The 26403-nt window shown below is 31.8% G+C and overlaps 1 protein-coding gene across 1 annotated transcript in view; it reads right to left on the bottom strand.

The window, feature by feature from the left end:
- Positions 1–9856: 9856 nt before the first annotated feature.
- The window catches only part of LOC107445955 (protein O-mannosyl-transferase TMTC1), a 380735-nt gene continuing 364188 nt past the window's right edge, over positions 9857–26403 (bottom strand). The window contains exons 15-18 of the mRNA XM_071187075.2: positions 20626–20751; positions 14994–15116; positions 12831–12908; positions 9857–10582 (exon numbers count right to left, since the gene is read on the bottom strand). Of these exons, the coding sequence (XP_071043176.2) occupies positions 10424–10582; positions 12831–12908; positions 14994–15116; positions 20626–20751 (486 nt within the window). The 3' untranslated portion in view covers positions 9857–10423. The remainder of the gene's footprint in view (positions 10583–12830; positions 12909–14993; positions 15117–20625; positions 20752–26403) is intronic.

The raw sequence follows: 26403 nt of genomic DNA, 5'->3' as shown, positions 1-26403 counted from the left end.
TAATGTTCAACTCCGTAGCCTTGTAATTTTGAACCCAATACAGAAGACTAGGGGACTCTTGGATCAAGTATTGGGAGAAATTTGCATTCGTGGAGGACTTTTTTGATGGAACTAACCCGCATTTGCGTTACATGGAAAGGAAGACCACGAGAACCTCCCACGGTTAACCTGGCGGCAAGGGGACTCTAACCCATGATCCATCTACCACTGATCTGAACCCATGATCACGTCAACACTGTGGTCGGTGCAAGCCGGATGCGGAATTCATATCGACCAGCCATCACTGGGAATCGAACCCGGGTCACCTCATCAAGTTTCACCTATTCCCTGAGCCAGTGTTTCCCAAACTTATGACTTTTGCGTACCCTTTCTAAATTTTTCGTAACACTGTGTACCACTAAGAAAAAAAGAATGTATTTTTTTAATATTAAAAATTTCACAAAAGTTAAAGATCGCAATTGGCTGCTGACACCACTAATTAAGTGTTGACTCTGCAAAAAATAGCCAATAGAAAGAAACGTAATCGTTAATTTTCATGGTTAGCTTTGCTTTTAAAAAATTGCTTTTCAAATTTTCGTTTGTTGCAAGATATTTTGCATAAGAACGCGTACCCCCGCTAAACTGTTCCTGTACCCCTAGAGGTACGCGTACCACACTTTGGAAACACTGCCCTGAGCCATCACGGCTCAAAACAGACACATTGTAGGTAAAGAAAAAAAAGGAAATTCCCGTCTAGTATTTAAATTTATCATAAATTTTCTATCTTAAAATATAAACAATTATATGCAAAATATCTCCTGTTTTCTGGATAAAAACATATTTTCCGTGAAAAGTTTTGGTCGCGAATTCGTGTTCAGCATTAAAAAAAAAAAAAACGCACACGTAAGTTTACGAAGTATAAAAATTCACGCCAATTTTTCCAGGTAATATCCTCTATTGCCTGCTCTAATAAAAATATCAAACACTTCGTAAATATAAAACAAAAGTCTTTTCAATTTTGCTAGAATTTAACATAGTAACATCATTTCACTGATTTTCAGATTTAATTATTTTAATGATGCTTAGACTATTATTGATTTACTATTTTAGCAATAAAAAAACAAAATAGTCAAGTGTATTATTGTTTTAGTATTTAAGAGATAAATAACATATTTCTTTAGTATCTTATTCATTTAGTATTTGAGAGATGCATATTTTTCAAACAAGGCTGATAAGATTGTTGTAAAATCAATTTACTCAAAGATTCATTAATAATCATTTTTAATAATTATCATGTAGTTCTAAACAAAAAGCTCTGTTTTGAATTCCTAAGAAAAAACTTTTTGCAATTAATCATTCTATGTAATTACTTAAAAAAAATAATTTTAATTAAAAATATATTATTATTACATTTTCAAAACAACGAAATGTGGAATATTGTTGACATTTCACGATGTTTAACAAAAAAATTTTATTAAAAGAATTCCAATTTTAAATATAATAAACAGAGTGTTCAATATTAGCACACCCCTTAATATCTATTTCTAGAAACTTATTAAGTACACTAAGAGTCGTTAAGTTACATAAGAAAAATGTTATCAAACTCTGGCGAATAATTATCGAAGTCACACATGGCATAAAAGATGCTAAATATATTTAAAATCTTGCCTATTCTGCAACGGGGCATGACTTTGTTCACTTTCATTAGGAAACGCCTTCCAGCTGCGCCCTCAAAGTGAATTCCCGGTTTTAACCGCAATTGACTTCGATAATGATTCTTCAGATTTTGATGATGCTCATTTGCTTTATATTCCAAAACATTATAAAAAATAGGCTCGAGCGGATGTTCTTTAGTGAGATTTCTGTCAAATAGTGCAATGTGCCTTTTCACTACTGTACTTTTCACTATTATGACAAGAACATCAAGGCTATAGAATACACAACATTTTCTGTTTGCACCAGAAAACAAAGCTACATATTAATTTATTTTATTTTTAAAAGGTATAAATTTTTCATGTTTATACGACAAATACAACATACTTCATATTTTAAAAACAGAAGGTTGGAGATTTAGCCCATACTGAATCAAAACTAGTTAAGCCCGTATTTCACAGTTAACACGAAAATGATAAGCTTATTTCAATAAGCCAATATCAAAATAAGAACTTCTAGGGGGCTTTTTTTTCAATTTTATTAGGCTCTAGGCGACTTATTACATTGATCTGATATCAAAATAAAAAGTTCTAAGTGGCTTACTTCAATTTGCTTCTAGGTGATTTATTTAATTGAGCCAATATCAAAATATGAACTTCTACTTCGATTTTTCAAGAAATGATTTCGTTCAAACGATATTAAAATAAAAATTTCTAGGTGGCTTATTTGAATGAGTTCTTAAGTTGTAAGAAATTTTCAAAATACATTTTTTTAAAATTTGTTTTCATGAAATTAGCAAGCTTCTATAGTCAGCGCCTTTCTTAAATCTTACCTATTTTTTATCAATTCAAAAGTATTTGAATTTCACAGAAGAAAAACCAAAAATATTTCTTGTTACCAATCGCATTTCCTACTCGACTTATATATAAATGAAAATCTTTGTTTAAAAACTAATTTCAGAACTCTTATTTTTTAAAAAAAAATAACTCATTAAATTTTATGTCAATTAGTATATAGTGACTCCCCAAAGTTCATATGCGATCTATTTAACATAATCTGGATATTTTTTTATAAAAATAAATAATCTTAAATGGTTGTTTTTATTTGTAATGAGTCAGTAAGGATTTAACTTCTGAGAGATTTTTTTGACTGATAAATTCAAGTAAAAAAATTTTTTTTCTCCTAAAAACCTTTCGAATTATTTGTGCAATAATTAATTTTTTTTAAACAAAGCAATTAAATTTACTTCTCGAAAAGGTTAAGCCTGAAAATAATTTGTTGCTCATTTCGAAATTAAACTATTTCATGTACAATTTTATTCCCTTAAGATGTAAAAGAAATTTTTTGGTTTATGCGGAAATGCGGTTGGCGTTGATTTTTTTTTGTTTCATGTTTAGTAACAAATTTAAAAAATATGTACTTAAATATTACAATAACACAACTCTTCAAACATATTTAAATAATGTCCACCAAATTATTTTGGAAAAAATAGAAGCAAACGGTATCTATTGCTATTTATGTCATACGCAGTCTAAAAAATGTGTGTTTTTTTAAAAAAATTTAAACAAATTTTTTAAAAAGACTTATGTCTATAAATAGTTCTTCAAGAACTGCACTAGGCGAAAGTTAGATTATTAAAGAAACTAAACAACTCTTTTAGGTATCCAATTGGGGGAAAATCGGCCAACTAGACGAAATTTTCCACTGCCTTTAAATGGGTACTTGCACTTCAAGTAGATCTCTTTTACCCACACGTGACCTATGACATCAATGCCAGCTGTTAGTTATAAGCAAAATGGCGTGTTAAAGTTGAGCTTTCTCCACATAATTTAGAATGTTGATTAATGTGAAATGAATTAAATAAAGCGCTGTATCGAACCTCTAATTTGTTGAAATATAATTTTTTTTTCTCGTCTACGTATTTTACTTAGCATAGATTTTTTATTTGTTAATGTATTTTATTGCAACTGTGATATATATTTTTGTTTTGTATACCTGGCAAATTCGATGGATAATTAGTTTATGTTCTAAATGGCTTCGTGCCTGCTTTTGTGTTAAATTAGAAAGAATAGAAATCTTTGTGAAAGAATATAGATTATGTCATTTAAGAGAATTGATACTTGACGCGTTTGGCTTTCAACAACCAATCAGGATCCAGATACCTAAACTACGTCACTTGCAGGAATTCCATTGAGCTTTTGTTCGTTAGTTTCCTAAATTTTCTTACATTTTTGTTCTATAATTAGAATCAAAGTTATAGTTGTTTTTTTGTTTAAACAAATTCGAATAGCAATTATATATTTTAAACGCATTTTCAGAAAAACGTTGAGTTTAAAAAAAATCTCTTTACACTAACACACATTACAAAAAAAGTTTTGAAATGTGTTTGTAGATTTGGTCATCCATGAGGATGATCCAAAGACAAGCCATCGCAATTTCGTACCTCTGCAGAGTGGATGGTTCCCTTGCTTTGGTAGCGCAACGAAATACGCGTAGTTTTGCACTTTACGGTAGTACAGTTTGACGACAACCGATACCGCGCACCCTTAGTCCTTACGCAGGCTGATCAAAGTGGTTACCCACCCGCTTACTAACAGCATCCAGTGATGCTTGGCATCAGTGTTCTACTGGAAACCGTATCTTCACGATCAGTCTACTGAGGGACCGGCTTATTATACAGTGTAGGCACATGTACTATCCGTTCTAATGTTCTATTAGTCGTTTCCCCCTCTCTAGTGCGTGAATTTGAAGAACTCTTTAAAGACGTAGCAAGATTATTTAAATTTACTTTACCTTAAAGTCGAGTAAATTTAAATAATATAACATAAAAGCCAAAAAACAATTTTGTCATACTTGTTTGAATATTTGCTCTCTTTGCTCTTACAGTCATTATAAAATGTAATAATTTTTTGTTTCTAATTCGTACCCTTGTGTGTCGGAGGCTTCTACTGTAATTTACGAAGCACTGTATACAAATATACTTTTAGGGCAGGGAGGCAAAGGAGGGGGATCAAAATCAGCCAAATGCAATTGGCTAATTTTGAACTTAGACTACCAATGTATCAGCAACAACATTAAACTAGCCACATATACTGTACAATTCATTTACATATACATATATTTATATATATATATTTATCCAATATATAACCACGAACAGCATGTAAAAAATTAATGAAGCTTTAAAACAAGCTCACATGTGTACCATAAATAACAAATCAGCTGTGATTGTATTTTTCAGTCCAGCTTTTACAGTTATTTGCAGCCAAAAAGAGTTTTGAGCAGTTATTCGTCGCCAACTTTTGTAGCAAAGGAGTATTCTCTTTTAACCCCGAAAGTCAACGTCACAAAATATCAGTCATTTTAATATATTTGTTAAAATTTATTTTCTATTTATAGATTATTTAAAATCAGACGATTTGAAAATATAATAGGAAAAAGTTAAAGGAAAGAAAAAAAAGAGTGCAGCAAATTCTTGTAAAAGTACATAAATTTTATACCCAGTTCTTGGTTTAAGTTCAAAATTTTTCTGACACACGACGCTAAAATTCAAGTTGATCGTTTTACCCCCCCCCCCCCCCCCTTACTGTTCGATGTACGTAAATTTCGTCCTCTAATTATGACACGTGGTGACTTGTAGCTTATTTTATAACCGTTGTTGAATAGTCAACCCAATTTTTGGGTTTACAACTACTAATATTCAACTCCGCAACCTTGTAAATTTGAACTTGATCCAAAAGACAAGGGAGCTCCTGGATAAAGTATTGGAAGAAATTTCTCTTCGTTGTGGACTTTTTGATGGAACTAACCCACACTTACATTACATGGTGAGGAAAACCACAAAACCCTACCACTGTTAGCCTGACGGCAAAAGGGACTCTAACCCATGATCCGTCTATCACTGAGGATATATTTTACGCCAGCACTGTGGTCGGTGCGAGTCGAGTGAGAAGTTCGTATTGACTAGCCATCGCTGAGATTCGAACCCGGTTCATCTCATTGGAGTGCAAATGTTCTATAATCTAGAGCCACCACGACTTGTAGCTTATGATGTACATTTCGAAAATATAAAAGTTGGAATTAATTTATTCAAAATAATTTCTATAATGATTTGTCAGAAAAATTGAGAGTCCTTTGTAGCTTTAACCACAAAAAATCGCGGATTTTGTTTTAGCCTCAATATTATGTATACAAATATAAATAACGATTAAAATGAATGTTTTTTTTGTGACGTCGTCGTTCGGATTATTTATTCATGTACAAAACAGCCAATTATTATATAAACATCAGAATTCTAGCACAGTTTCATACATCTAAAGATTTTCTAGAATGTTCCACATGGGGAAGGGTTTCTGAATGTGTAAAAAATACCCCCCAAAGATATTAAAATAAAAACCATTAATTCTGTCCATATATTTTGCAGCAATAGATGTTGAAAAAAATGTTTTTCTTAATATACATCCATTTAATATTTTTAACGGATAAAAATAAATGTAGCATTTGCCATGCGTACACTCAAAATCAGTTATCATCGAATTTAATGTATAATAAAACTTAGTTTCTTGCTGCTAAAAAGAAATTACACATTATTATTTATGGCGTTAAAATTCTGATGTATTTATTGATATCATTTAAAATGTTTGTGTTTCTTAGCACAGCGAAAACAGCAATAATATATTTTAAACCTAAAAAAAATGTTTTTTATAAATTTAAGCATATTATGAAATTAAAGGATAAGAATTCAAAGTATGTGTGTACTGGTTTCCAAGTACATACACAAGACATCCATAACATATCTTAAACATCTAATTTTGTTTTATTTTTGTCGGAAATAAATCTACAACACTTATTATAATTTAAATAAAATTTTTTTCGGTTTAAGGCATAATAAATGTATTTATATTTTGAATGTTTTAAAATGTGAAATGCACAAATATCTGCAACATTACCATACGCATTAAAAAAGAAAATATAAATTTTTATTTTAAAACTGTCTTCTTATAAACAAAAGGTGAAAAAGTAACCTATCAATAATTTTAAAAGATTAAATATAAACATACTACTATTTTCTTAACTCTTCATTTAAATTCAAATGAATATTATACTATGTTTTTTAAAAACGCATTTTTATAAAAGCAATATTCATTCAGAAATTAAGATAAACGTAATTTAGAAAAATTAGTTTAGTCTTATGAATATTTTTCTTATTACTTTCTAAGTATTGGTAAAAGTTGGATCAATCGTTTATTTTCAATCTGCTGCTGGAATTAATATAAAGTAATGAAATAAACTCGGTACAAGAAATAAACTTTTCCAATTCGTAAAAGTGCTTTTCTTATCATTAAAAGTTACTCAAGATTCATCGGAAATAAACTGATACAATTTGAATTTCTTATGTAACACAGAATTCTTAAATTAGATTCGTTCGTTTAGTTAACAAAACAGAAATAATACCCCAGAATGTCATTTATCAACCACGTTAAGTTTTTATACATAAATACTTTCCAATATAAGATAACGGGTGTTCTTTAAAAACTGGAGTTAGTGAAGCGCGCTCGAATTGTTAAAATCGATGCTGTTTGTTAACCGAGAAAAAGTGCAATGAGTTAAAACACCGTAGATTCAAGTTTACGCCACTTTCTCTCTTTTAATGCAAATAAATAATTTTGTGTTTAATAAAAGGATTTGAAAATTTTTCTTTATAATAGAATATATTATATAGTAGATTTAGGATAAATTTTAGTAATAATAAAATTATAAAGTCGTAGACAGATTATAAATTTATGCATTTGAGAAAAAAGGGTCCTGTTTTTTTATGATTTTGCGACAATTTTACTCATTATCTTCCGAATTTAAAATTACTGGGAGATCGGATTTTTTTTCTTAAAATACTGTTTTTTTTTGTTGTAAAAGTGCTAAAAAAGTACTTTTTAAAACGCTGCTTTAAAAGTAGTTGAAGCTTTACAATTATGAATTAAAAATGTCACCGACAAGAATCAAAAATTTTAAAATAGAAAAATTGTTATGAAACTTCCATTTTTAAGAAAAATATTTTGTGGAGGGTCCGTTTTTACGATAAACTAATTCGTTAAAGGTCCTTTAACATACTTCAATTTCGCATAAATAGATCTTGGAGGCTAGAGAGTCTTCTTGTACTACATTATTCTCGTGAGTGACATTCTAGAGTATTCTATTTTTGAGTTTTAATTTCGAGAAAAAAAATTGATAACAAAAAACCGACTTAATTTTTATAGAATTCAAATAAAATATTAGGTTAGTAGAAATTCCCACATTTTTAAAGGCAATTAAAAATTTTCATGTCGCAAAATTTTTCCTGAATAGAGCATGGACAATTTTTTACATTATTTTGCTTTTAAATTACTTTTTATGCATTACTTAGATTATTAGGAATAATTATTAGTAGAAATGATAACATAATTATACTTGTTCTAAAAAGAATTGGCGCCTGAAGGTTACACGATTTTCTCACTCACCACACTTTCTCCCTTACCATGATTCCAGCAAATTTTGCTTTGCCCTAACGCAGATATATTTCAACTTCTTAGTTTGTTTTATAAGCGTCGTTGAACAGCTGACCCAATTTTTCGAGTTCACAACTACTAATGTTCAACTACGTAGCCTTGTAATTTAGAGCCCAATCCAGGAGACAAAGGAACTCCTGGATCAAGTATAGAAAGAACTATTCCTTTGAGGAGGACTTTTCGATGGATCTAAACTGCATTTGCGTTACATGGAGAGGAAGACCACGAGAACATCCCACGGTTAGCCTGACGACAAGTGAACTCTGAACCCATGACCCGTCTGTCACTAAGGATATTTTATATCAGCACTGTGGTCGGTGCAAACCGGATGTGGAATTCGTATCGACTAGTCATCGCTGGGATTCGAACCCAGTTCGCCTCATTGGAAGGTGATGGGTCTATTCCCTGAGCCATTACGGCTGTCAACTTTTTATTGAAACATACTGAGCGGAAAAAAACATTTACCGGAAACATGGTAAAGGAGGTAAAAAAGTGTGGTACAATCGCGCAGCCATAAAATGCCTGTTCTCTTAAAGAATTATACCACGGTTACTGAATTTTTGAAACAGATTAAAGGAACTTATCCTTAAGCTTTTTGAAATATGTAATTATTTGTATAAAAAAGAACTTGTTTACGTCATTTTTATTTAAGGAGATATAGTAAATTCGTTCGTAAAAAAAAGATATAGTTAATTTCGTATTTGATTATCACCATGCAGACGACAGTCTTACAGAAAACATTTTTTTATGAAAGAAAAAAAAATCTTGAATTTAACACAAATTATATACTCTGGTTATAAATAATTAGAATTTCCGATTGTTCGAGCTATTTTGAAAATTATTTTTCAAAATTTTCATGCATATAGGAACTACTCATGTTTCGCTAAAACACACTTTTTACAATCCATCACATTCAAAGCACACAATATTCAAAATCATTATATAAACAACACATGCATCTATCTCTTACAAACTACTCTTCCACCAGTGTTGCCATTCTTCGAGAACAAATTCAATATTTTTTTTAAAAAAAGTCATAAATAGACGTTTCTAATTGCTACGCATTCATTAACTTCTTTTGAATATTGTTTTTTTCTGAATTGTGAATGCTAATAACTGAGAAAAAAATTCATTTTGAAATGGATCACGTTTTGTGATTAGAAATATTTTCAAAATGATTTTGTTTGTACTTGTTTCAATAAATAAGAGATTAAAATTAAATTTTGTCTTATTACTGATTTACTGATTTTAATAGAAATTTTTGATTATCAGAAATTAAATGTTTACTTATGTTAAATGCTTATTTGTAAAATTAGATGTAAAACTATGGAACTGATATTAATTTTGATATTTTGCTTAATTTATGTTTTGAATGTATATTTTAATATTTCGTTTAACTTAACATTTTAAATTTAATTTATTTAAAATAGAAATTAAAGAAGAGGCTTCATTTATGCGAATCAATTTTTTTTCAATGATTCGGCGTATGAAATTTGAGTAGGTATAATATTTCAAATAATTAAATTTGAAATTTGGATAAATTAATTGTTAATTAAAAAAAATGTAAGACACACAAGCTTTACATGTTTTTTTTTCAATATTTAGTTTCCTAGTAAAAAAAATTAATATTCGCATATTTGATATTTTATCGTATTAAAATAAAAAGTTAAACTTTTAGATACTTTATTTTTTTGTAGAGTTTTTATATGACTTAGAATTTAATTGACGTTTCTTCTTAATATTTACAAAAAAGCAATTTTCTTTCAAAAGTAATATTTTGTGATGCGTAACGCTTGCTTAGAAACTAAGATTCATATTAAACTTGAACTTAAGGTGATTGTTAATATACTTGCAGATGAATAGATCTTCATAAAAAAATAAGAATAATTGATGTTACATATGAAGTTAGCTATTATCATCAAATCAAAATTAAACATTTAAATTATTCATTCATTTGCAGTTGACCTTATTCTCAGCATAACAAATCACAAATTTGATTCACTCGTAGTTGTAATTCTCAAAACTCCACTCAATTTGCAGATGCCTTCAACAAAATAACAATAAAAAAAGGTATATATGCGCGAAGAACATATTTTTCAGCTTCGCCAATCTTTGGCGTGAAACAGAATGGAAATGCGTCTGTTAAGACCCTTCACTTTGTGGGACAGTGAACAATTCTGCCAATTCTGGCGAAACATCTGTCACGTATAGGATGCACATTCTTTTTTTCACACTTTCTTGAGAAAATTTTACTCTATTATACATGTCGTGTCTGTCCTCCAACACGTGTTTTCTTGCACATTAAATATACGTCTCTGTAGTTTCCTCATATTGTCCAATAGGATTTCGGGGGAGGAGTCTAGTTTGTAAGCTTCTTGGTAATGGTACTGAGCAGATGAATAGTTTCCCTAAAATAAATAAAACAAACTTATTTCTTCTGAAGAGAGTATGTAAGGACATTTTATTTTATAACCGTCGTTGAACAGCCGACCCAATGTTTTTGGGTTTACGACTACTAATGTTCAACTCCGTAGCTTTGTAATTTTGAACCCAATCCAGAAGACAAGGGAACTCATGGATCAAACATTGGCAGAAAGTTGCCTTCGTGGAGAACTTTTTAATGGAACTAACCCGCATTTGCGTTACATGGAGAGGAAGGCCACGAGAGCCTCCCATGGTTATCCTGAGGGCAAGGGGACTCTAGGACCTATACCGCACACCCTCGGTCCCAGGCTGATCAAAGTGACCACCCATCCGCTTACTGACAGCAGCCAGTGATGCTTGACTTCGGTGTTCTACTGGGAACCGTGTCTTTACGATCGGTCCACTGCAGGACGCATAACTGCTTAACTACTTTTCATGAAAGTATTTAAAGTGAACGTATAGTTCAATAAAGCACAAAAATGGAACACACAATAATTTTGGTTCTCTAAACAAGAACCTTCTTTAGTTGTCTAATGACAGTCGAGAAGCAGAAGATAAGAAAGATAAACGCTTGCTGAGTGGTTTTATTAATAGGAACAAACTTGACCAAGATAAGAAAGAGGTGGGAGGGGGTTCCGTAATGAGATTAAATTAGTATTCAAAGCATTGAGGAAGAGTGTAATAATACTCATTGTAAGAATAATTCAATATTCTGATCGTTTAATATCCCTACATAGTAAAAATAATCAAAGGTTTGAGTTTTCTTCAAAATCATTCATTTATCTACCAAGTTTGATTTTTGGGAATCACACCATATTTTGAAACACTTTAATAATTTAGTTAATGATCTTTCTAATATCGCAACCTTTCCCAATATTTAAAAATCTGTTCTAATTTAATTCTTTGGACCAGGGAAAGACAAATGCTCTCACCTATGGTTCTCATCACCTTTCTTTTTATTATCTTCTTTCAGCTTGTTCCCATTGGTTATATCACTCTGCACATTTTTTACTTATCTACTGACATTTGGTGTTTAGACACTGAGGAAGGTTCTTGTTTAGAGAACGGAAAATATGGTCCGTTTATTTCTGCACTTTATTTGTGCTTCATTCACGTTGTATTAAGCATGCATGCAATCGTATGTCTGTTGAGGCAGAAGGGTGCGGTTGTTCCTGTTTTCCAGTGGCGCCATCTATGGCCAAGAAATTGACTTCTGCCACCTTGCCCTTAGCTTTGCTATCAACACTAACGGCAAACAAACGCTATGATCTATTACGAATGGCTACAGTTAATCGAATAATAAAGTTTCATGCAATTTCTGCTATACTAAGAATGAAATGCGAAGGAATAGTCTGATTACATTTTGCATCAAGCTGTTCTGGGTGCATCCTTCTTAACTCTACTTTACATTCACTTTTAAGTGTTGTCATGTGATGCTATTAAATTAGTTGAGTCCAATAACCTTTATTTTCCAATAACCTTTATTACCACTACCTTTTTTTTCCTGGATGGTGGCGTTGCTGTCATTACATTATTTCTCATGCTATCATACGCTCCCACTTTTTATTTGGGTAACCCATATCTATTTGGTTCTAATTCTACTGTTTCTTGAATCATAACCGAAAGAAAGTTTAATCACAAATTAACTGTTCTTACTTTACGGCTCCCCGATTCAAATAGTTCCAGTTAACTAATTTTTAGAGCTTTATGAGTCATAATTCTAAAAAATAAATAGTCGAGCCGAAACTCTTAAAGCTTAAAGGATATGAAAATAACCCTAAAATACATTTATTTTGAAACTATGAACTTGGTTTTAGAGATTAAGTCATCAGTATATAAATATTAGTATAACTCTAAAAATATTTATTGTTACTCTAAATTTTCTGATTTTTGAAAAACTGTGAAACTTTAAATTTTTTTCAAGAATTTAAGTTATTGTAAAAATATCAGTTGAATTGTAATTCTGAAAAACTGTCACTGTGACAATAATTTCGTATTTTCTAAATTTTACATTAATTTTATTGCGTTTATCAAGTCATAATTCAGAAACAATTTTAAAACATGTCATCATATGAATTATAAAAATGTTTATTAAATTTTTTAAGTTCAAATTCTAAAAATGTTTGCCACAGTTTTAGTTCCTAAAATGAGCTTTTTTTAGATGAAAGCGGAATGTGGATAACTAGAAAATAAAAATAGTGCACTTTTTTTGTATAAACTGTAGATATTTACTTTCATGTGGTAGATGACAGCTAAATTTTGATGCGTCTTGGCAAGTTTGGGATCCAAGTTCAGCGCCATCTTGTAACTCTAAACAAAAAACAAAAGTACATAAATGCTGCATTAATATAAATCTCAAAACCTACTAACTATAATTTTTTTTAAACAAATAACATAGAATTAGTAAAATTGTTATCATGCTTTGGCTACCTTGATGTTAAGAACTGCAACATAGAAATATTTTAAACTCGAAAATTGCACAAAACACTGAGTAAGATCCCGATTGTGGGTAGAAGCTGCTTTATAACACTGAGTAAGACCTTGGCTGATCTAGAAACCTCAGTAAGTTGTATAAAATTGCTCTATAACACTGAGTAAAATCCCGATTGATCTAGAAATCTTCATAGTGTGTAGAAACTGCTCGGTGGTTGATGACTTCCACTAGTGAATGTTGACAATCACATAGTCGCTTTGTTAAATGTCCCAAATACACTCTATAAGAAAAAAATCGACGCACCAAGAAGCAATCATCCGATTGCTTTGAAATTTCGTATGCATGAATGTTTTGAACAGATATGGCTGGAATGATGCCGACTGGGGACGTATAGTCTTTAGCGACGAATCCCGCTTCCAACTGTGTCCTGACGATCATCGAAGACGTGTTTGGAGACGCAGAGGAGGGATCCTGCCTTTACTATTGCACGCCACACCGGCCCTCAACAAGGCATTATGGTCTGGGGTGTCATTTCCTTTGACAGCCGGACCCCTTTGGTCGCCGTTAGAGGTACACTTACTGCACAGCGGTACGTCGACGACATCCTAAGACCTGTTTTGCTACCGTTCCTTTTGCAGCACCCTGAGCTGGTTTTTCAGCAAGACAATGCCAGACCACATACGGCACGTGTTGCTATGAACTGTCTGCAAACTTGTCAAACTCTTCCTTGGCCTGCCAGATCAACAGATCTCTCTCCCATCGAGCATGTCTGGAATATGATGGGAAGGCGATTGCTTCTGGCAGGGAATGTTGATGACCTCGTTCGACAATTGGATCGAATTTTGCAGGAAATACCGCAAGAGACCATCCGGGAGCTTTATCGGTCTATGCCACGCCGTGTGGCAGCTTGTATCCAGGCTAGAGGCGGGTCAACACCTTATTGAACTTGTTACTGTAACTCTGCAATAAATTATTCAATTGTTCTGAAATTTTAATCATTTACTATTCTGTACATTGTCTACCTGTCCACCAATTTTCGCTTCAATCGAACAACTCCTTCTTGGTGCTTCGATTGTTTTGTTATAGAGTGTATATACTAGGTCTAGTTAAATGCCACTGCCCGGTATACATTTGCCCGGTATGCCTTACGTTAATGTTTTTTTAAGGTCAAGTGCCACATTTAACCAGTACTCCGAACACTAATGTTTCTCCTAATCTATCTTCAGCAGATAATAAAATATCGAATCAATATAATAATATCAACGAATATCGTTATCATTGAATAGGTTTTGTAAAATCGAATCGGATGTAACAAATATTTTGGACGTTCAAATAATCGACTATGTGATTCACCACTGAATGTCGACATTCTCTTGATTTCGGTCATTTAGGGTAGTCGTATTTTAGCAGTAGTCGTATTTAGTAGTCGTAATTTTGGGTAGCTATACTAGGAGTATTTTATTACTTTGAAAGCCTCGCGTATAACCGAATTATGGCATCATATTTTTAAAATTTAAATTTTTTTTTCGATAAACAAAAACACTAATTTAAAGATAATGGAGGTTTTTCTCGATTTTTAATCCACTAAATTTGTATATTGGTATACGGAAAATGTGTTGCGCTTTTCTTATCACGCGGAAAAAGAATTTCAAGCTTTTAAGACAGGAAATGTCTCTTTAAAATCTGTAAGATAATCATCGGAAATTGCAGTGGGGAAGATCCCAGTGTATGGTGCATGAGGTCACAATTAGTTCAAGAAATAATTGCTTTCATCGGAATGAAATGAGTGTTATTAATTCACGAAGTTTATAAAAACAAAACACCGCCGACCTAAATAATGCGAATAAGTTGGAATAAAAGCAAAACTTGCATGCAACCAAGGTAACGGATAGAGGGAAACTGTGGAGAGTGGGAAAATTGTGCAACCAAGAGGAAAGTGTAAGAGAAGATAATGAAGTTACCTCTTCTGCAGCATCAAAATCATCCATATCTTTCAATATGTCACCGTGTTCTTCATGGTATCTCGCACAAGCGGGTTCTGACAGTGAGCACAAATTCAGGGCCCTTAAAATAGTATCCAGAGCCTGCAAACCGAATAGTTGTATTTATCATCACAATAAAATAACCGGACAAAAAACGAGTCACCCTTAAAGAAATCAGAAAATTGATCATCCCTAAGATGGGGGTGTGGTGTATTAAGGTGTTTTCTTCTAACATGAGCCAGCACGTTCGGGGTAGTCTGATGTTGCCGATCAGTCAACATCTGTCTGAGGAGTATGTAGTGGTTATTTTTATTTCTTGAGATAACTTCAAAACTTACTAGACTGGAAGAACGTGTGACCGATTTTATGAACACTCATATACTTTGTTATATCTCGATGACTCTGCAACATCACCTGACTTGAGTTCCTTAAAATTTTGGGAAACATATTGGAACAGTTAGGTGGTTGGTTTCGTATGCCTGTTCAGCGGCAGAGGGCGATTCGACTTCTGCCACACCCATACGTCACATCCGCTTATAGGGCGGACCCATTCATTCAAACACATATCGTAATTTTGACCTGAATCAGAGAACGATCAATCTCCAATCCTGTACCCTCAGAGGTATTGATTTGTACGGGAACATGGAGGACTTTGCGACTCGACAGATTTAACGTGCATCAGTCACCATTTACTACACGGGGAGTCTTCGGACGGCCGGGTTCGAACCAACGAACTCTCGGACATGGGCCCAGCACCCTGCCGACTATGCTATCCCGGCTCCATTGGGACAGTAACACATCGAATTATTTTTATTGATGAGATCGCATTCTTGGCTATTGATTTAAACTGGATACAAGCATTTTTTAGTCGAATCCACTTGGTTCTAAACTCTAGCAGATTATGCTTTAAATTACTCTTACGTAATTTACGTTAGAATACACTTTTCAGGGCCCGCGCTAAGCATAATACCACCTTGCTAAATGAGATAAAATTATAAATTGGCGAATAAAATGTGTTTTGGTGAAAGATTTTTTTCCACTGGAAAGAAAAATATATATTTAATTCGATCCTCAAAATTACGTCAAAATGAATTTTTCGAAACAAATCAATATTTTTATTCGATTACTGTAATTTTCGATAATCATAACCAATTAGAATCAATGGGTCAAAATAATATAAGACTGAAACAAACTATAGTAAAATAGTTTCCTATGGGGGAAAAATTAATCATAAGAAATTTTTAAGATTTGCATTGGAAGAAAAGTTCCGAAAATTAGCGAATACTTCTGATATTTGGTTAATTTACTGGATAATAATTTGAAATCCTTAGAGCGGGCCCTGAACTTTTCAGGATTTTTGTGAGGTAACTAATTTTTTTCGTTCAAAAATTTGAACCAATGTGGTTGTGTGTGTGTTCAAAAATTTGAACCAATTGGTTATGATTCAATTGAATCATAACCAATTTGAATCAATGGGTCAAAATAATATAAGACTGAAACAAACTATAGCAAAATAGTTTCCTATGGGGGAAAAATTAATCATAAGAAATTTTTAAGATTTGCATTGGAAGAAAAGTTCCGAAAATTAGCGAATACTTCTGATATTTGGTTAATTTACTGGATAATAATTTGAAATCCTTAGAGCGGGCCCTGAACTTTTCAGGATTTTTGTGAGGTAACTAATTTTTTTCGTTCAAAAATTTGAACCAATGTGGTTGTGTGTGTGTTCAAAAATTTGAACCAATTGGTTATGATTCAATTGAATCATAACCAATTTGAATCAATGGGTCAAAATAATATAAGACTGAAACAAACTATAGTAAAATAGTTTCCTATGGGGGAAAAATTAATCATAAGAAATTTTTTAGATTTGCATTGGAAGAAAAGTTCCGAAAATTAGCGAATACTTCTGATATTTGGTTAATTTACTGGATAATAATTTGAAATCCTTAGAGCGGGCCCTGAACTTTTCAGGATTTTCGTGAGGTAACTAAATTTTTTTTGTTCAAAAATTTGAAACTAATAAAAAACTTCAAACTTAAAATTTTAATGAAAGTTATCTACACAAAAATATTTGTGATTCATATTACATAAATAAATATTTGTAAAAAAAATTAGAGTTTTTAACAAGGATTACGAAATAGTAGTTAAAGTTAAAATAACCAAAGCGCTTAATTTCTTCACCATAAAAAGTTTTTTTTTTTCAAATTTCAGATTTAATGACACTAGAACTTTTTTTCTAAAGTAAAGAAATTAGATGAAATAAGTGAAAAAAAAAATATATGAAATGGGAACTCGAGGTTGATTATATTTCTTAGTTTCATTTTAACTGTTAGAATTATCTTATCGCCTTAACAAGAATTCTTTCAAACAATGTATTTTCAGGGATATCATTGATTAACAACACCAGTTTCTTCGACAGGTCCTTTAGGAATGTCTGTAAAAAAGTTGGAAATTCTAAACCTCCGGGACATTTTAAAGATTTTTTTTTTCACACAAGATCATAACTCTTTTTTAGCAACTTCAGATTTTTTTTTCGACTATTACAAAGAAGATTCTCACATTCACGAAGTTATGGAGTATAATTGCTTCAATTCCGTTATCTGGTATTTCAAAAACTGTTGCCACTCCCTAGATGTGAAATAAAATTTAAAAAAAAAAAGAAAAAGATTTTCGATGTTAAAGTTCCAAATTGTTCAAAATCTGTTATTTCTTTTTATGCTCTTGCGGCTGAATAAAAATTTCTTTTTTTCCCAATTAAAAGCTATAACTTCGAAGAGAAAAATTTGAGTTGAGATATTCTATTTTATGTTAATGAGACATTTCTAGATTTTCAACTGTTTGAAGTTATTTTTTTGAACAGCGTGTAAAATTATTGAGACTAATCGAAGAAAAGATGGAATCCGTATCTTTTTATTATTTGACTTCTATTTAGCATTCTTTGTGGGTCATCGAAATTGTTATTGGACTATCCCCCGGTATGTATATTGAAAAATACCCGGTACATATAGGGTTATACGTAGAGATCACAATACTTAGCTGAAAATACAGCTCCATTTAGTATGTTACATTTGAAACCATTCAAAGGAATTTAAAATCAGAGATTTTTTTTTCTTTTTTAATAGTGCTACAGAAAGCAGTTAACTTATTTTCAGATACCTTTTACATTTTAGCGCATTACTTATGAAGTAATCTATGAAAAAAAAACAATATATTTCATTAAATAGGAATTCAGAAATATTATTTAACTGCTGACATAATTTGGATAAAAGAGTTTCAAATTCTTTCCTGTAAAGCTCACTCAGTTATGGTATTTAAATTATTTGGTCTTCCGGGTCAGTTCTTAACCAAGGGAGGTTTCTGGGTGAATTTGTTGAGTTACGACTTAACAGTCCCGACATGGTCATTAGTATTAAGGTTTGGAGTTCTGGCTGGCCATTCCATTCGCTGATAAACTTTAGTATCCTATTTATACGAGGACTGAAACCGAGGCGTTTGAAAGCAGTCTTCTGACGTCACCAACCTAAAAAACGACTTGTCAAATTTCCACCATTCCTCAACCCTCCTTTATTTATAACCATCGTTTAACAGCCGACTCAATTTTGGGTATACGTTTGCCTTTGTTCAACTCGGTAGCCTTGTAATTTTGAACTTATTCCAGAAGAAAAGAGAACTCCTGGATTAAGTTACTCATGGCAGAAATTAGCCTTCGTGTAGGACATTGTGATGGAACAAACTCGCATTTGCGTTACATGGAGATGAAGACCTCCGACCTGAATTCTATTGAGCAGGTCTGGGATGGCTTTTACTGAAAATGTTCAGCTTTTCACTTTCTTCCAGAAGCTTCTAATAGGTGGGATTTCTTATCCCAAGACTTTATAAACACTGTAGTTAATGTTGAGACCTGCGTTACAGATAAGGGGTGACATATATTTTGACTAAAGTCCCCTAACCATTCTTCTGGTTCCGTGGCTGTGACTATGGTAACAAGGTACAACTATTTGAAGTAGGGGTCATTGTTTAGGACAGGTTTTGACTCGGTTCAGCGAAAGAAAGGGAATCCATTTCCTCCGACTACTGAGTTAGCTCTAGAGTAAAGGGAAGCTATACCCTCCCTGAAATGCGCTATTCTTGTTTCCATAGCAAGATATGGCCTCAGACTTTGCGGCGGGGGAAGTTCTTACTTTAGACAAACTATACCTATTTGTTCTTTTGTGCCAGGGTCCTGCTTTTGTAAAAGAAAAACATGTTTTTCAAGGTGTTAAATTCGAAGGTCTGAATTCAAGACGTTGTTCTTCATAGGACTAAGTTTTTCAGAGGAAGATTTTTATAAAGTCCACTCTTAAAAATAAAAACTATGTGAAATATTCATTTTCAACATTAAATATTTTGTAAACGGCCTATTTTTACTAAAAAACTGGTGAGAGGTTCGTTAAGATGCAGAAACTCCTCAATACAGTAATAAATTTTCTGCAGTAAACTGGCAACACATGATTAAAAGAGATAATCTGCATTCGAATTCGCCCTAAATATTCGAATGACCTTAGTATGCAATTTTCTTTGTCTGTTCTTAAGAAACAAAAAATAAACTTATTATTTTTTTTTGTTTTCGTACTATATATAGAAATCTAATGATGGTGTAGCAATTTTACATTGCATTTTGACTGGCCGGAAAATCATGAGGTAGGATCCAGTTTTACCTCATTCATTTCCATATTGTTTTCGTTGTCATCAGCATAAGATTCATAAAAATCATAAAGGTATCGTTTTTCTATAAATATTATTGTATCCCAAAATTGAAGTTATTTTCCTGTACTTCTATTATTACGCTTTTCATTCAAGAGTTTTAAACTAAGATAATTGTTTTATTTTTATTGCGATTATAATTTTATTCTGCGCTACATTTTAAGATAAAAGTTATTTAGAAAGGTGTTCCAATCTTATTAACCGTTCAACAATTATTATTTTTGTGCAAATAACATTAATACACTGTTATAAATTACAGTGAAAGAGAACTGTATAATGATTTAGAACTTAACGACATGCTTCAAGCACAATGAGATGCAAACAAAAATAGTATTTCATGTATCCTCCAGTTTCGTAAGCGAAAATATTAAATTACGGTTGAGAGTTCATCAAATTTTGTTTGAACAATATAATGTTATAACAATATAAATGTTATCTCAAGAAATGATTACTTAGAAAAATTACTTCTGTTCACCAGTAGATTTAAATATTTATAATACTAGCGGATAATAATGTTTGGACGTGGGAAGTGGTGGCACAAGCATAAATAAACAGAATTCCTTTTAAAACATAGATGTTAAATGAATTATTTTAACTTTAGTAGAGAAACTGTTTTCTGCTAAGAAACAACAATTATTGTGAAGCAATAATCGGTGTTGGTGAGTGGCAGTAAACAGGGGGCGTAGCCCCCTAGTATTCTTATAATAGTTCTATTTCTTATAGGCGTACATATTCCTATTTCTCAGAGTTTTATCATAATTCCAAAATTTGGCATATTTTTGTTGAAAATTCTATAGTGTGAAGTTATTAAGCTAAATTTAGAAAAAAGTTAGTAAAATAAAATTAAAAGCAGTAATTAACTTACTTCTGCTGTTCTGTTTGTTCGATTGTAGAGTGATGCCAGATGCAGGAAGCTCTCTCTCGATTGTCCGATTGAAAGCAAAAGAGTTTCTGCGAGATCGAAACTTCTCTCTTGAATTAAAAGTTGAGCCTACAAATGAAAAGTGCAATTTTATTTATAAAAAAAAACTTCAGAAATAATGTAAAAGTACACTTATTTCAAAACATTAACACACGGGAGAAGTAAAAAACTGAGTGAATTTTTTCAATCAAATTAATCTATTACTTTACAAGAGTAAATCCACAGAATGAGTCTACAGAATAAATCTGAGGAGTATCTTTCTGAAAAAACTTTTGAGCAGACGATTTTCAAAATTTTATGACTGAAAAACGATTAAGAATTCGCGATCGCAACGAACTATAGGGGGCGTTGTTGTATGAGACGCATACCTGCGATTTCTATATGAACCGTCATTCAGTTACTCTGGAGACGTCGTTAATGTAGCGTGTAGCATTGCAACGTTCCTTCTTTAATGTGGCTTATTAAATTTAAAAAAGAAAAATGCTTGATCTTCTTTCTTGTACAACCAAAAACAAAATGGTATCTCTTTTTATTAGTGAAGGAACATCCAAAACACATCGGAAAAATATTTGTACATTAACAGAAAAAAATATGTATATTCTTATTAAAACCTAATGCCCGAGAAATAGTATTACTAAATTTAATGATATAACATGAAAGGCCTATTTAAACTTTACATTCTATAGTTTTAAGAATCATATTAGTTCAAAAATTAAAATGAACAAAAAGTATACATAAGCCTCATAATTTTATGAAATTTAATTTTGTAAACAACGTTTTTTGACAACAATATTTATCAAAAAATTTTTCAATAAAAATCATTATTTAGAAACTAAGAAACGTAAAATAAAGAATGCTGACGAAAAAAAAAAAAAAAAAAAAAAAACAATTCTTTTTTGTCGCCATTTTTAGTGCTACGAATATTCGTCTTTGGGATTTGCCAAAAACAAAACAAGATGTAATTTTATTTTTTCAGGAGGGAAATATTTTACCGAAAAAACGAAAATGTACCAATTCCCACAACATAAAACTTTATCTTGGTAAACGTACGTTTTGGAAATGTTATTTCATTTGGAATCTTATTCATCAGAGTTCATATGGCGATATGATTGTTTTGAATCTATGCTAAACTCTATATCGGCTCATTTTCCACCGAAATCCGATTAACTATTTTGATTTTAAATAAAGTGTTTTATTTCATGAATTTTCGCAAAAATTTTAAGTGTAGATTGGCGGCACTTAAAAACCGCCAAATCTGTAGCGGCGGTGGCGTTAATACTTAAGTACCGAATTTTTATTCCATACTTTTCTGAATCATATTATTTCAAACATTGGAATATACAAGAAGTATACATAAACACATAATGTTATACCATTTAATTTTTCAAAAGTATTTTGAGAACAATTTTTATCAAAAAATTATAAACTAAAAAACGGAAAATAAAGAATTCTTAGGATAAAAAAAACGATTTTAAGAATTCTTAACATTGAAATAAAAACTTTCACATTGTTTCTTTTTTTATTATTCTTATAGTTCTTAATCAGACGTAAAAAACCATTCTGTAGAGAACCATCATCAAATGAAAAAAAAAATATTTACAAGCAAATTTTTTATTGTAAAAATCATTGCACTTACCTGATTTATGATTTCCGGAGAATTCCAAAATGATAAGTTCCTTGTTTGAAAACTTTATTCTCAAATAATAGATACATAGTTTATACCTTCATTACTTTTAGATAACATACTACACAGCAAAATTTTATAATTGATATGAATTTGAATATGTAGCTAAAAACAGAATAGCTGAATTCTAGTTGAACTTATTCTTTCAAAATTAAAAAAAACTTACCAAGAAAACGATTTAAATTAATTAAGAATCAGCACAAATGGCACTATTTCAAGTAACTTGGATAATTTTTTATTGTTGTTTTCCGAATTATATGGATACAGAAATATATACTATTCTATAACGAAGAAGAATATGCTATAAATATTACAATTCGGTATGTTCTGAATTCATATTTATTCACTGGAATGACGAAAGCAATGTTGACTTCACTTTAATTCGTAATGAATTGAAGACAGAAGAAATGCATTTTACCTTAATACACACATACACACATCTGTAACAGTATCCGAAATCGGAAGTCATCAGTTGCAAGTTTGTTGATAATAGAAATTGAAAATTATTGCGGAATTTTTCTTCAAATGTTTGGCGTGTTCTGTTCCTGAAAGATTTACTAATATTCTGGAGATTTTTTTCAAGTTCTTCGGCCTTTTCCTTAGGGAAATTTTGTTTCTTATTTGCTGCTAAAAAATGGCGTCTGATTCAGTCAATGACTTTGATGGAACTAAATGAAAACGTGATAAATTAATGTCCGATATTTACAGGCTCCCGCTAGACGGCGTACTCGAGCGTTGCGATCGCGAATTAAAACAAATCTTACAGTAATTTTATGTGATTGGTATGTATTTTTGAAGCTGAATTAAATGACACCAAACTAAATACATAGGATGAATACTCATTTCCAAAACTCGACAAATGATGGACAAAATGGCGTTTAATAATTTAAAACTTCATATTTTTTAAAATCATCCTTCTTCCGATATTAGAATTTAATTTATACTTATTTACCTCGAAACGACAAAATTATTTTAACTGATTTAATAATTTGAAAACAATTTTTTTTTGTGTATAAATTCGAGCTGTCAGGTAATAAGCGCGTGGCAGGTAAATAAAGGAGGAAATGAAATTGATACTTGGTATCAGAATAAAATAAGAACAGCGATAGGAATCTGAGAAAATTTGAAGGAGCGTGAAAAAAAAATTAAAAAAAAAAGTTCCTCAATCTGCCGCCATTAAAGCCACGGTTGGTTTAGAATTATTTTCTTCACTGCATCGCCATATGTTTCGGAAAATGAATATTTTTCAATCTCATTTTTTAAACGGTTAATTAAATTTCTCATTCAATCAGCAAGGAAGCCGACTGTATATTATTATTTTTATTTTTTTCCACCTTCTCTCTTTTCTTCGCACAACCCCTCATTGATTATTCCCGTTTTCTTTCCCAAAAATCTGTCCACCCCCTTCTTCTAATCAAGATACCGGAAAATTGCATCCTGTAAAAGAGAAACTTAGCTGAAAGAAAAAGAAAAATAATTTGTCGTTGACACGAAGTCTTTGCATTTCAGGACGACGACAAAAAAAAAGTGTGTTCGAAATTACACTAGCTTACGCAGTGGTGGAATGATTTTGATGGGGGAGTAGTTCCAAAAAGATATTCAAATAATTTGTTCTATGTAATAAATTGAAGATAAGCAGGAGTTCCTGTCAAAACAGATGCAGACCTAGTTTTTATTTTCTGAAATTAGACTCTCTTATAAGAGCGTTTTAAATGTTTACTAAAGGAAAGCAACCACTGGCCAGACTCTCGATTAACCGAAATTAGATAATCTGACACGATCCAAAAATTTTAGAAACCTGCGTAGTGACATTCGTCGAAAAGTAAATGAGAAACACTATAAATACTTCGTTTATAAATGGCTCAACTTAGGATGAACACGATATAACATCATAACCGTTTATTGAAACTCTTCAGTTCGAATTCAGCCGGCCGCAGACTCTCCGTGTAGTAAAAGGTAACTGGTGCACGGTAAATCTGTCGGGTCATGAAGTCTTTCATGTTCCCATAAGAAATTATACTTTTGGGGGTACTGAGTTGGAGATTGATAATTCTCTGGTTCAGGTCAAAATTGTGATCTGTGGAAGAATGTATGACTAGGTTGAACCTATAAACGGGTGTGACGAATGGATGTGGTTGAATTCTTGGCCATAGATGGCGCCACTGGAAAACTAGAGCAATTGCACCCTCTCTGCCTTAATGGCAGACCACAACAACAACGTATTCTAACAATTTTTAAATATTATTTTTTTATAAATGTATTAGGGATATATTATCGGACCAGTTAAAATTTTTACATACAAGTAAAAACATTAAGTTACTGTACCTGCAAAAGAAAGTGGGCTTGAATGGTTTTGCAGATACGTAGTACCTATTTCAAACCGTTCATTCAGGATCTGATCATGGAAATTTACATGATTGTGAAGGTGCTGATTACAGCGTTTTACTATCTGATGCACCGTATCCAAAAATTTTCATATAGGGTTCAAGTCAGGTGATTTTGTAGACTTATTAAGATGTTCTCCTCTTAATAAAAAGATCATTAACAACATACTCATCATGAAGATACTGATTAAAAAGAAACAGCTGATCATTCAGAATTTTAAAATAAACATTTAAAATAAAATAAACATTCACGTTGGTAGTCCCTTAGTGAGTCGATTCTGTGCACAAGTAAAACACTCCAAATTTTCACACATCCACCTTTATTGTGCTGTTCAAGATTTCTCCAGAGGTAACTAATTTTTTGTGAGGTAATCTTATTTACTATATGATTATACATAGTGTTTCGTTAAGTCCACCCTTAATATATATTTTTAGAATCCTTTCAAAAAATAAAACCATCGGGGGACATAAAAACTAAATAAGACAGGAAAAATCAAACGCAATAATGAAATTTAACAAATTGCTGTCTATGAGAGCAAATGCAATAAACATCAAACATGTTTAAACTGGAGGTTGAAACTTGAAGGTGTTTCTATTAATCTTTTTCAAACTGTTTCCTGGCTCCAAACACTTCTTGTTATTTGATACATCCATCCTCATGTATTGCGAGTTGTCGGATTGCAATAGGGATTTTGTTTTTTCGTATCTTAAATAGTATAGCTCGTTCACCAGGAGTTGGCACTTGGCTCCGCCTTCATCACGTGGTATGCGACGATACTATTTCGCTATTTTTGGGAGAAGATTGTGAGCAATCCTGAACAAGGTTGCTATTTGGCGATCATATGACAAAAAATATTAATTTCACAAACTTTATCTGCATTTTTTAAAACATTGAATATTTCATAAATTTGATATTTCGAACCAATATTTATGGCATTTCTCTCTTTTGAGTGAATAGTTTGTCCTTTTTGAGACATTTTGATGGGAAAACAGCAGTTTTTAAATTTAAAATATATTTAATTAGTTAGAGAAACGAAAGGTATAATAGCAGATGATAAAGCGAAGTAAGTGACTGAAAAAGAAGCCACTATTTGTGTTTGGTGCGCATTAAGGGTTGTCTCAATTTCAAGGGTGGAAATGTTTCTCTTCTTACTCCCGCGCTGAAATGAACTCTGCGTCAGAGGGGGTGGAGCCAAGTGCCAACTCCTGATGAACGAACTATAATTTGAATTGATAGGAATTTTATTGTTGATAGGGATTTTAAACGAGGGAAAATTATTAAAGGAAAATGCTTTATTACCATTTGGCAAAATGGGTCTTGTTTCAGGTTTTATGGCGTGCGCACTTTATTTGGACGTCATCACACTTTTCAACCGTGTTCTAGAGTAACAGTAAACAATGCGCATGCGTTGTTACTGCATGCGTTGCTATGGCGACCGCTGCTGTTTGATAATTTTCTTAAGAATTCTTTCTGTATTTTTATTTTCAAAAGCAGTCATTCTTAATGTATTTATATAATAATAATTTAAAGTATTTTTATATTCTTTTTATTATTAACTTATAATTACTGTCTTGACGGTGATTTTAATATAAATATGAATACTGAGGAAGGAAAAGTATTTTGTGACGTCTTGAAACACGTATGTACACAGA

Source organism: Parasteatoda tepidariorum, chromosome 9 (genome assembly GCF_982258835.1).
Source record: "Parasteatoda tepidariorum strain Cologne lab strain chromosome 9, Ptep-v5.0, whole genome shotgun sequence".
NCBI classification, from domain to species: Eukaryota; Metazoa; Arthropoda; class Arachnida; order Araneae; family Theridiidae; genus Parasteatoda; species Parasteatoda tepidariorum.
This window is presented reverse-complemented; position numbering and strand designations above follow the sequence as displayed.